This window comes from Diaphorina citri, unplaced genomic scaffold (genome assembly GCF_000475195.1).
Source record: "Diaphorina citri unplaced genomic scaffold, Diaci psyllid genome assembly version 1.1 scaffold289, whole genome shotgun sequence".
Lineage (NCBI taxonomy): Eukaryota > Metazoa > Arthropoda > Insecta > Hemiptera > Psyllidae > Diaphorina > Diaphorina citri.
In genome coordinates, this window is record NW_007377725.1 from 196,861 (window position 1) to 208,882 (window position 12,022).

Consider the following 12,022-nt stretch of genomic DNA (forward strand, 5'->3'; position numbering starts at 1 on the left):
CTTTATGTTCTCTTATCTTATCTTCTTTTACACTTTATGTTCTCTTATCTTATCTTCTTTTACACTTTATGTTCTCTTATCTTATCTTTTTATACACTTTATGTTCTCTTATCTTATCTTCTTTTACACTTTATGTTCTCTTTTCCTATCTTCTTTTACACTTTATGTTCTCTTATCTTATCTTCTTTTACACTTTATGTTCTCTTATCTTATCTTCTTATACACTTTATGTTCTCTTATCTTATCTTCTTTTACACTTTATGTTCTCTTTTCCTATCTTCTTTTACACTTTATGTTCTCTTATCTTATCTTCTTTTACACTTTATGTTCTCTTTTCCTATCTTCTTTTACACTTTATGTTCTCTTATCTTATCTTCTTTTACACTTTATGTTCTCTTATCTTATCTACTTTTAGACTTTATGTTTTATGTTCTCTTATCTTATCTTCTTTTACACTTTATGTTCTCTTATCTCATCTCCTTTTTCACTCTATACGTCTTGTTATAATTATTATCTTCTTCGTCTTGTCCATTCCCTTTCTCTTTAATGTTCTGATCTATTCTTTTCTCACATCCTCTTTATTTTGGTCTCTTATGATAACTGTTATTTTCGATCCCTGCTCTTATCTCATCTTCTGACTTTTCTTTCTTAGTGTCCTTCTCCTTTCTTTTGGGGTAGTTGGATTAGTAAGGTTATAGGGAAGGTTGTCATCGTAGGTTATTGTTATTTCATTGAAAAAAAAAAAAAAATATCCATCAAAGTCAAATCAAAGTAGGTCTTCGTCTCTTCTTCTTCTTCTTCTTCTTCTTCTTCTTCTTCTTCTTCTTCTTCTTCTTCTTCTTCTTCTTCTCCTCCTCCTCCTAATTTCCTTCTCCTCTCCCCCTTCCTTCTTCGCTTATCTTCTTGTGCTTCTTCTAGGAGCAGACTCCTCACCATTTAGTTCATTGTTTTGTGCTTTCAGTTTTCGTAAAGAACATCAAAGTCTTCGGAAAGTACTTTCCGGATAGTTTCAATCTTTTCAAAGTGTAATACGGAAAAGGGGTTTAAATTTTATTGGCGATTCGCTTTGCTTGCGATATAAAGTTTAAGGATAAAAATATACACTTATAGTCTTATACACATAGGTATGTATACTTACACACACTATCCGTTTTATTGGATACTTTCCAGCTCAAACTTCAAATAAGCGCAATAGAACGTTTAGTAAGTTCTTTATTCTTTCTTTAGAGACGATACCTGAAGTAATCCGAAGTAGGTAAGTTCTAGACAGTTCTTAAATTTTCATAAATCATAGGTATGAAGTAGCTTTTTTTTTTTTTTTAAAAAAAAACTGTCCCAGGAGGATTTGGACGAAAGAAGAAGGAGAAGAAGAAGAGGAGGAGGAAGAAGAAGAAAACACCGAAGCTTCAGAAAAAAGTGTCCTTTTTGAAACTACCAGCAGCTTGCTTGCCTGCATTGTGTCCTTTTTTTTCTCACATTTGGAGGACAGGAAAAAATCCATTTGAAATGAGTGTATTTAACAGTCAGAGAAAAAATCTGAATAAATACGTCTACAAAGCCTTGAGTAAATAAAAGATAAAATACCCTCCTTGGGGAGTACGCACATGGGTCGTACACCTGTCCCAGTGCCATACTTTTTCGGGGGGGCCCCGCAAGGGTTTCACTTGTCCCTGCAGACACCTAAATGTGTTGTGTTAAATCGCCTCAAAGAGAGGGAGAAAAAGCTACCACCAGCCTAGTTAGCTTGCAGGGTAGCGCATCTGCTTTATAAGTGCTAGGTCGCGGGATCGATTCCTGCCCGGGGCCGATATCCTAAACAGATAAAGTTCGTTCTCGGAACGGCTGACCTACTCCTATCCTGTCTTCCTTCTCTCTTCGCTTTCGGGACGATAAGATCTTAGCAGTTACAATTCCCTCTGTCAAACATTTTAATAAAAATGAAAGACTATGTCGAATACGTACGATGCTGGGGGAGGAGCACCACTATGTACAAACGCATCTGCTTTGTGTTTCAAATCTTCATACTTCTGCCTCACATGAGAGTCCGTACCCTCACTGGTATATTTCAACCTCCCCAGTTTATTTCAACCTCCCCCAGGTCTCTTATGATAAGACACCATAACTGTTATTTTCGATCCCTGCTCTTATCTCATCTTCTGACTTCTCTTTCTTAATGTCCTTCTCCTTTCTTTTGGGGGAGTTAGATTAGTAAGGTTATAGGGGAAGGTTGTCATCGTAGGTTATTGTTATTTCATTGAAATAAAAATTATCCATCAAAGTCAAATAAAAGTAGGTCTTCGTCTCTTTTTCTTTTTCTTCTTGGTCTTCTTCTTTCTTCTTCTTCTTCTTCTTCTTCTTCTTCTTCTTCTCCTCCTCCTAATTTCCTTCTCCTCTCCCCCTTCCTTATTCGCTTATCTTCTTGTGCTTCTTCTAGGAGCAGACTCCTCACCATTATTTTAGTTCATTGTTTTGTGCTTTCAGTTTTCGTAAAGAACATCAAAGTCCTCGGAAAGTACTTTCCGGATAGTTTCAATCTTTTCAAAGTGTAATACGGAAAAAGGGTTTAACTTTAAATTTTATTGGCGATTCACTTTGCTTGCGATATAAAGTTTAAGGATAAAAATATACACTTATACACATAGGTATGTATACTCAAAGTAAGTCTTCGTCTCTTTTTCTTTTTCTTCTTGGTCTTCTTCTTTCTTCTTCTTCTTCTTCTTCTTCTTCTCCTCCTCCTCCTAATTTCCTTCTCCTCTCCCCCTTCCTTCTTCGATTATCTTCTTGTGCTTCTTCTAGGAGCAGACTCCTCACCATTATTTTAGTTCATTGTTTTGTGCTTTCAGTTTTCGTAAAGAACATCAAAGTCTTCGGAAAGTACTTTCCGGATAGTTTCAATCTTTTCAAAGTGTAATACGGAAAAGGGGTTAAACTTTAAATTTTATTGGCGATTCACTTTGCTTGCGATATAAAGTTTAAGGATAAAAATATACACTTATACACATAGGTATGTATACTTACACACACTATCCGTTTTATTGGATACTTTCCAGCTCAAACTTCAAATGAACACAATGGAACGTATAGTAAGTTCTTTATTCTTTCTTTAGAGACGATACCTGAAGTAATCCGAAGAAAGTTCTAGACAGTTCTTAAATTTTCATAAATCATAGGTATGAAGGAGCTTTTAAAGAACATATTGGGTAGGTACCTACATCATCTTTTTTTCAAAATTAGCCAAAAAATAATAAATAATAGGTTAATGGGTAGATAATAATGGGGAAAAAATCAACCAATTCAGGAGTTAGGTAATACAATAAGCAGGCTGGCTGAAGGAGCTTTAAAGAACATATTAGGTACCTAGGTACCTACATCATCTTTTTTTCAAAATAAGCCAAAAAATAATAAATAATAGGTTAATGGGTAGATAATAATGGGGAAAAAATCAACCAATTCAGGAGTTAGGTAATACAATAAGCAGAATACCCTTATGTTGATGGCAAAAAAAAAGTCCTTGTACCTTGTATAGGTAGCCTATCTACCTAGCTACTCTTAAAACAAAGCTTGCCAACAGGAGAAAGAGAAATAGAAAGGAAGAAAAGAAGAAAAAGAGGAGGAGGAGGAGGAGGAGGGGAAAAATATGAAACGTAAAAATGGAATAAAAGAGGTCGAGAGGGAAGGATTACAAAAAAGAGAAAAAGATAATACCTTGATTAGCCTTTTTGATATCATTATTACCTTTTTGCGAGAAATAAATATTCAGTTTTAATTATTTTTATCATTCCAATACTTTTGAGTGGAGGGGAACAGGGGGGGGGGGGCGAAGGCGAAGCGCCCTTGAAGTTCATTTTTCTCCTTTACTGTAGGCCAGATTCCGAAAATTTTGATTTGATTTTCTCAATTTGTAAATGTAAGTATGTATGTAAATGTACAATGAAAAAATGGGACTTACCTAAATCCCGTAAAATTATTAAAAAAATTGCTTGTAGCCGCAATCGCTAGATAAACTTTCTGAGTGAGTTCTACTTCTACTGTACAAAATGAATTAATGATTACGCCACTGATTTCAGACATAATTCTCTTTATTCCCCCCTCCCCCTCTTACCCTCCTACACTACAAGCTGCTTATTCCTTGTTTGCATCGTAAATATTAGCCTAGAAAAATGTTTATTCTACTTTCTGCTCTCTCTCTCTCTCACACTCTCTCTCTCTCTCTCTCTTTCTACTTTTTTCTCCCTCTCCCTCCTTCTTTATACTTCCTTTCTTTCCTATTTTTTCTAGCTCTCTCTCTCTCTCCTTCTTTCTGTTTTCTCTTTTCCTTCTTCTCCTTCTTTTCTTTCTTCTTTTTCTTCTTTTCTTTCTTCTTTTTCTTCTTCTGTTTCTTCTCTTTCACCTTCGCACTCAACCTTTGCTATTTCTTTAGCAAGGGGAATTTCAGACTAGTATGGTATCCTACCTGTTTAAGGTTGAAGTCTTGAAGTCGCTCAGCCATACTTCTAATTTTCTCTCTCCTTTTTGTCTCCCTTCACCATCGCTTTTCTCCCATCTTCTTATCTCTCTCTTTCTTTCTTCCTTTCTCTCTCTCTCTCTCTCTCTCTCTCTCTCTCTCTCTCTCTCTCTCTTTATGATTGATTTGAAGTTGAAATAATAAGAAGAGGCCAAAAGGAACACACGAAAAGTATAAATATCACTTCTTTTCCCCTTTAACTGGCTCTGGTTGCTTGCTCTGGTGTAGGTGTTTTTGAGGAAGATTTGCACTATATTGTAGGTAAGTAGTAAGTATGCAATATTAGATTGAATTGTGAAGTAGGTGTTTTTGAGGAAGATTTGCACTATATTGTAGGTAAGTAGTAAGTATGCAATATTAGATTGAATTGTGAATATTTCTTCATAATATTGCACATTACATCATTTCCTTTATTTTAACTTAAGAACTTCACTACATTATGCACAAACTTGGTCAGGATGATCAAACGTAATGTTTTGTTTTGAATTTCAGGTCTTCAATGTTTCCGAAGGCCAAAGTCTTAATTTACACATTAACATTCCTAGGATATATCTACAGTGGCTATGGGTCTGGCCTATTAGGAAACTTGCGAGAGGCAGTTTTATCTGCTGAGAATATATTTGGAAATGTCTTGGAGACTGTAGTCTCATTTACCAAAGAATTCAAACATATTCATGAAACGATTGATGATGCAGCTGAAGAAGTGTGTACTTTCCAATGTCCTTCAGGTATGTACAAAAATCTTGTTACTTCATAGTGTAAGTAGGGTTCCAATTCATTCATTATTAATACTGTCCTTACATGCAAGTCCAATTGATGTACTTGCTCTCTTTTTGATATTTTACTGCCAGCCTAGTTAGCTTGGAGAATAGTACATCTGCCTTGTAAGCACAAGGTCATTGGTTCAGTTCTCACCCAAGTTGAATTTTATCCTAAATAGATGAGCTCCTGTCCTGTCTTCCTTCTCTCTTCACTTTCAGGATGACAAAAACTTAGCAGTTCCATTTTCCTTTATCAAACCTTTAAAACACACACACAATTTACATAGTATGCTTTAAATACCTAGTTGTTGTTGATGAATGTGTCTATCCTTATTTCTTTTACTAACCACATTTTGTCTCTCCATCATTTTCCAGGAACTAAGCCTGTAAAGAACAAATACTATGTTCCCAAGCCTAATGGATGTGGTCAAGAAGGATCACAGGTAAATAGGGTAATGTATCTTTTACTAACATTCTGCAATAATTTTAATATTGGTAACTTAAGAACTTCACTACATTATGCACAAACTTGGTCAGGATGATCAAACATAATGTTTTGTTTTGAATTTCAGGTCTTCAATGTTTCCGAAGGCCAAAGTTTTGATTTACACATTAACATTCCTAGGATATATCTACAGTGGCTATGGGTCTGGCTTATTAGGAAACTTGCGAGAGGCAGTTTTGTCTGCTGAGAATATATTTGGAAATGTCTTGGAGACTGTAGTCTCATTTACCAAAGAATTCAAACATATTCATGAAACGATTGATGATGCAGCTGAAGAAGTGTGTACTTTCCAATGTCCTTCAGGTATGTACAAAAACCTTCAGGTATACTTCATAGTGTAAGTAGGGTTCCAATTCATTCATTATTAATACTGTCCTTACATGCAAGTCCAATTGATGTACTTGCTCTCTTTTTGATATTTTACTGCCAGCCTAGTTAGCTTGGAGAATAGTACATCTGCCTTGTAAACACAAGGTCATTGGTTCAGTTCTCACCCAAGTTGAATTTTATCCTAAATAGATGAGCTCCTGTCCTGTCTTCCTTCTCTCTTCACTTTCAGGATGACAAAAACTTAGCAGTTCCATTTTCCTTTATCAAACCTTTAAAACACACACACAATTTACATAGTATGCTTTAAATACCTAGTTGTTGTTGATGAATGTGTCTGTCCTTATTTATTTTACTAACCACATTTTGTCTCTCCATCATTTTCCAGGAACTAAGCCTGTAAAGAACAAATACTATGTACCCAAGCCTAATGGATGTGGTCAAGAAGGATCACAGGTAAATAGGGTAATGTATCTTTTACTAACATTCTGCAATAATTTTAATATTGTTCACCATTAATGCTTGACAAAAGTGTCATTTCATTGATCAGTATGCTTTACTGAATTTGTAAATTTGGATTGAACTCAAATCATTAAAATTCAGATCTGTGGCCTGTTCCATGAAATGAATTCCCAATCCGGAAAAAAAGGGACTTCTTTCATTTCCTGACCTTTTTCCAGTGGACCTCGACCTTACTGTGACCATCAAGTTCAGCAAGAAGGTCAAAAAGGACAAAGTTCTGCACATGAAACTCAAGGACGTCAGTTTCAAGGTCAACGCCATAGGAAGAGCTTACTACTACATGGGTAACCTGTTCCAGGGCGCTTTACCACTTCTGAGTAAGTGAAGATCTTTCCTAACTGACTATTTATGTTAGGAAAACCCTAGGCCCTTAGACCAGCCACTCACTATCAGGTAGACCTGACAGTGACAGGTATACCTGACACCTGATGAACACACATACGACCAGGTAGTCCTGACAGGTAGGTACGGCTGAAAAGGTCCGAATGTCAGGTCTACCTGATACCTGATGAGCACACACACTATCAAGGTAATAGAAAGGACTCTATCAGGCAGACCTTTTACATGACCAGGGCAGCTTGGAGAAGTAGTTTAGGAAGGAAAGTGAGCTGAATATAAACACACCACATACAGCAGGACGAGTAGCAGGAGAGAGGGCTGAATGTAAACGAGGCATTCAAAGTGTGTGACATTATTTCCAATTAACCTTCCCACCTAGTCAGCTACCCATAGCTAAAATAGTTTTCTTTTTTCAGCTCTCCCAGTATTTTTCATTTGAAGAACTCACCACCTGTTGCAATGAGCATGACATCTGTTATGGCACTTGTAACAAGCTCAAGGAAACATGTGACTTTGACTTTAGGAAATGTTTGTATCGGATATGTGATCAACTTGAAGGCAAATCTGTAAACTCCCCCACACTGGATACAATCTCAAAAGGTAAATAAAATATGGACCCATTTCAATACTTTCTCATTACTTTACATAAGCCAGCCTAGTTTGCTTGAAGCTCTAGGTCACAGCCTTGTAAGTGATAGGTCGCAGGTTCGATTCCCGCATGGGGGCAAATTTTATCCTTTTAGTAAAGTTTCGTTCTCGAAACAACTTACTTTCTCCTAACCTGTCCTCCTCTCTCCAATAGTGGGATGATAAGTCCTCCATTGTTACAGTTCCCTCTTGAAAAACTAATACTTGTTTATTTGTGTTCCTATTTTCTTGTCAGGTTGTAAGGTGGCAGCTAAGACCATGTTCACAAGTACCATGACATTCGGGTGTAAATATTACAAGGCAGCCCAGGCTCAAGCTTGTTTCTGTCCTCCGACCAAGAAGAGAAAGTTTGCTGCTAATGAAGAGCTTTGATGAAATCACATCTCTATTAAACAGATATGCTTGGTCCAGTGATAATATACTGGCATATTTGAAGATCCTGGGTTCAATTCTCAGAGTCAGCAGAAAATGGTGCAGAAAATTTGAAGAATTTAAGTGACAGCTATTGCTCATCTAGTCATACCAAAGAAAAAAAAATTGTAGGAGACAGTTTGGATCTCACATTCGATTTTATAAATTTTATTAACAAATGAGATGTATGAAAGAAGTTTCATTCTCTTTATTAGAATGACACTTCCTCTCATAGGTCTTCTCAAATCAATATGGGTAGTTTTTAAGGTTCTGATTAAGCCGCTATCGGTACACTAATAATTCTCTAGTTATATTAAGCTTCAGACAAAAGTCACGGTGTGTTTGGCCCTAAAGACAAAAAAAAAAGAGTTTGATTCCCGGCCGGATCGAAGTTTTTTCAGCTCTACTTGGAATACGGGGCACACTCAGCCTTGTGAGGACAATAGAGTAGCTACTTTAAATCAGTATTAGCTATTAGCGACTAGTGGCGGCATTACTAGAGTAACCAGAGTAAAAAGAAAAAACATGGACATTACAGAAAGACCCCAGGAGGCTTTTAGTAATGCTGTTATGCCCACAGAAATAGATTTAGATTATGGTTTTGTCCATCTAACAGTCGGGACCCCACTCTAACATCATTTACTGGTCTATCTTCTATCATTTCTTTTGCATTATTAGAAAAATACGTAAGTAGGGCCTTATCGTAATATTTTAGATACATAGGTACTTATTTTTGTATACGACCATACCTTGCTTAGTGCTGTTAAAGTTGCCTTTCATAACTAACATATGGCTGTTTTTGTTGTCTATTTAACTTAAAAAAATACAAGTTTTTTTTATTGAATTTTGTTGTTCGTTTATAAAATCCTTTTTGTTATTTACGTACAAGACTGAAAACTAAGGAGACAAGGAGAATAAGTAAATACCTTATATAATAGAAACAAACACTCTAATAAATATACCTAAATAAAATAAAAAGAAAAAAAAAATAGCTGGGGGACTTTAAACAGAGAAGATGAGCAATAGCTGTCACTTAAATTCTTCAAATTTTCTGCTGACTCTGAGAATTGAACCCGGGATCTTCAAATATGCCAGTATATTATCACTGGACCAAGCATATCTGTTTAATAGAGATGTGATTTCATCAAAGCTCTTCATTAGCAGCAAACTTTCTCTTCTTGGTCGGAGGACAGAAACAAGCTTGAGCCTGGGCTGCCTTGTAATATTTACACCCGAATGTCATGGTACTTGTGAACATGGTCTTAGCTGCCACCTTACAACCTGACAAGAAAATAGGAACACAAATAAACAAGTATTAGTTTTTCAAGAGGGAACTGTAACAATGGAGGACTTATCATCCCACTATTGGAGAGAGGAGGACAGGTTAGGAGAAAGTAAGTTGTTTCGAGAACGAAACTTAACTAAAAGGATAAAATTTGCCCCCATGCGGGAATCGAACCTGCGACCTATCACTTACAAGGCTGTGACCTAGAGCTTCAAGCAAACTAGGCTGGCTTATGTAAAGTAATGAGAAAGTATTGAAATGGGTCCATATTTTATTTACCTTTTGAGATTGTATCCAGTGTGGGGGAGTTTACAGATTTGCCTTCAAGTTGATCACATATCCGATACAAACATTTCCTAAAGTCAAAGTCACATGTTTCCTTGAGCTTGTTACAAGTGCCATAACAGATGTCATGCTCATTGCAACAGGTGGTGAGTTCTTCAAATGAAAAATACTGGGAGAGCTGAAAAAAGAAAACTATTTTAGCTATGGGTAGCTGACTAGGTGGGAAGGTTAATGGGAAATAATGCCACACACTTTGCTTGAGCAGTTAGTAGTTTTTTTTCCAAGTTACCAATGTCAGAATATTTGATTATTATAGGCCATATTCCCCCTTGCATCCCAGATTGTATTTCTCTACATACAATTTCATTTCAAGGTCACAATCTTTAAGCAGAGACTAATTTCTCAAAAAACCTTTTTTTCTTACACCAAGACTTATAAGCATCAAGAAATGAAAGAAGTCCCTTTTTTTCCGGATTGGGAATTCATTTCATGGAACAGGCCACAGATCTGAATTTTAATGATTTGAGTTCAATCCAAATTTACAAATTCAGTAAAGCATACTGATCAATGAAATGACACTTTTGTCAAGCATTAATGGTGAACAATATTAAAATTATTGCAGAATGTTAGTAAAAGATACATTACCCTATTTACCTGTGATCCTTCTTGACCACATCCATTAGGCTTGGGTACATAGTATTTGTTCTTTACAGGCTTAGTTCCTGGAAAATGATGGAGAGACAAAATGTGGTTAGTAAAATAAATAAGGACAGACACATTCATCAACAACAACTAGGTATTTAAAGCATACTATGTAAATTGTGTGTGTGTTTTAAAGGTTTGATAAAGGAAAATGGAACGTAAGCAACTACTTACACCCAGCATGACATGAAACCCCGTGTAACTTGTGAACGACTTGGAATTCTGAAGTTTTGTTTGTTTTTAGGGATGGATGAGAAAGGGGCCCATTTGGTAGTATTGTCAAATCTATGTTCAAACCCCGAAAGTGGTACTTTTTGCATAAAAATCGTCATTTCTCAAGGCATTTTATTGAGAACCCTCATTTTTTTTCTTCAATTTTTTAAATCTCGATAATAAATTTCTTGTGGACTCGAATAATCTCTCGCAGTCTTGCTAATTTTTGTTAAGTAGAGGCGAGATTTTTTACTTTTTGACCAAGGAGTATACGCTCAGACTGTCTGACAGACATAGGTCTAAGACCGCGGTCTGAACGTGAGTGACTGGCCTTTGAAATATCAAAACAGGGTGACTTTGATTTTTCGTTATCTTTCGCTTTGAAGTGTTGGGTTTAGGGAGTGAGCATGGTTTTAAATTTTACTGATACCTACTGTCTGGTTTGTTTCATTTTAGATTCCTCGCCTCAATGCTCACTAGGTGATATTACATCAGGACATGCATTTGATAATGGGTGTTTCTGTTTTGATTCATGTGAGGGGCGAATGAGTCAAGTGTGTGGGAGACAGGTCCAATGCACTTGTAATGTAAGTATAAGGAGTCTTCCTCACAATTCAATTAGAAAATGTCCTTTATGTTTGAGTTGAACATTTCTGGAAAATGTCATTGAAATCCAACGAATCTTTCGAGCGTTAGGTATGGTAAATCAACCAAACTTACAGACAAACGGAATGAAAAAAATCGTCGAATTAAACCTTCGTCCATTCAATGATAAATAATTTCACTGGTCCATCAGAATATGATCTAATTCCCTTTGCTTATAGTTGAATCAAGCTTCACGAGAGGCGCATGAACGTCAACAGTTCGAAGCGTATCTCTGTTAGCATTGGCAGCATAGCCACTAGCTAATGTGTTAGCATTGGCAGCATAGCTAGAACTTAGTCCTGAGCTCTTCAGCTGAAACAGAGAACATACAAAATAATGTACATCCAGTGACTATTGCACAATGAACGTACTAGTTCCCAACGAAAGAAGAGCTGAAACAGAGAACATACAAAATAATGTACATCCAGTGACTATTGCACAATGAACGTACTAGTTCCCAACGAATCACGGAAGTTGAGCAACATTATGTGTGGTTGGCATATGGACGGGTGACCATTTGGTATAATATGTGCTCAGTCTCGTCAGAATAAGGAGGAGGATGAAGACGAGCTGAAACAGAGAACATACAAAATTATGTACATCCAGTGACTATTGCACAATGAACGTACCAGTTCTCAACGAATCACGGAAGTTGAGCAACATTATGTGTGGTTGGCATATCGACGGGTGACCATTTGGTATAATATGTGCTCAGTCTCGTCAGAATAATCGCTAAGATTTTATCTTGGCAAAAAAAGCGAGGCATAAAAGTCTGATAGGACCTCAAGAGATAAAGGAATGCCTCTCACAAAAAGAAGAAAAAACTAATCGTGTTATGGTGGAATCAGACTGGTTTAAAATGGAGAAAGGAATTA

General features: G+C 36.4%; 2 protein-coding genes across 9 annotated transcripts in view; one reads left to right on the forward strand and one right to left on the reverse strand.

Moving 5' to 3' along the window:
• The first annotated feature begins 4,622 nt into the window (after positions 1-4,622).
• LOC103507107 (group XIIA secretory phospholipase A2) lies at positions 4,623-8,833 on the forward strand. Of its 8 annotated transcripts, none has more exons than XM_026822057.1 (5): positions 4,623-4,765; positions 4,997-5,232; positions 5,641-5,717; positions 7,375-7,558; positions 7,842-8,833. In XM_026822057.1, the coding sequence occupies exons 2-5, from the start codon at positions 5,004-5,006 to the stop codon at positions 7,976-7,978; spliced, it is 627 nt and encodes a 208-aa protein (XP_026677858.1). In that variant the 5' UTR covers positions 4,623-4,765; positions 4,997-5,003; the 3' UTR covers positions 7,979-8,833. The 8 variants fall into 8 exon arrangements, with proteins under 8 accessions (XP_026677858.1, XP_008469774.1, XP_026677856.1 ...); XM_008471552.3 differs by having other exon boundaries at positions 5,641-5,708; XM_026822055.1 differs by lacking the exon at positions 5,641-5,717 and adding an exon at positions 6,486-6,562.
• Positions 8,834-9,106: 273 nt separating this feature from the next.
• LOC113466543 overlaps positions 9,107-12,022 on the reverse strand; it is a 5,258-nt gene continuing 2,342 nt past the window's right edge. Inside the window, exons 4-7 of the mRNA XM_026822051.1 lie at positions 11,321-11,459; positions 10,242-10,309; positions 9,582-9,765; positions 9,107-9,298 (exon numbers count right to left, since the gene is read on the reverse strand). Of these exons, the coding sequence (XP_026677852.1) occupies positions 9,162-9,298; positions 9,582-9,765; positions 10,242-10,309; positions 11,321-11,459 (528 nt within the window). The 3' untranslated portion in view covers positions 9,107-9,161. The remainder of the gene's footprint in view (positions 9,299-9,581; positions 9,766-10,241; positions 10,310-11,320; positions 11,460-12,022) is intronic.

What these genes read in the sequence shown, in the direction of transcription:
- LOC103507107 (XM_026822057.1), top strand. Translation starts at nt 5,004, where the DNA reads ATGTTTCCGAAGGCCAAAGTCTTAATTTACACATTAACATTCCTAGGA. An exon ending in AAGGATCACAGGTAAATAGG is followed by an intron (nt 5,718 to 7,374) that starts GTAATGTATCTT and finishes TTCTTTTTTCAG; the next exon opens with CTCTCCCAGTATTTTTCATT. An exon ending in ACTGGATACAATCTCAAAAG is followed by an intron (nt 7,559 to 7,841) that starts GTAAATAAAATA and finishes TTTTCTTGTCAG; the next exon opens with GTTGTAAGGTGGCAGCTAAG.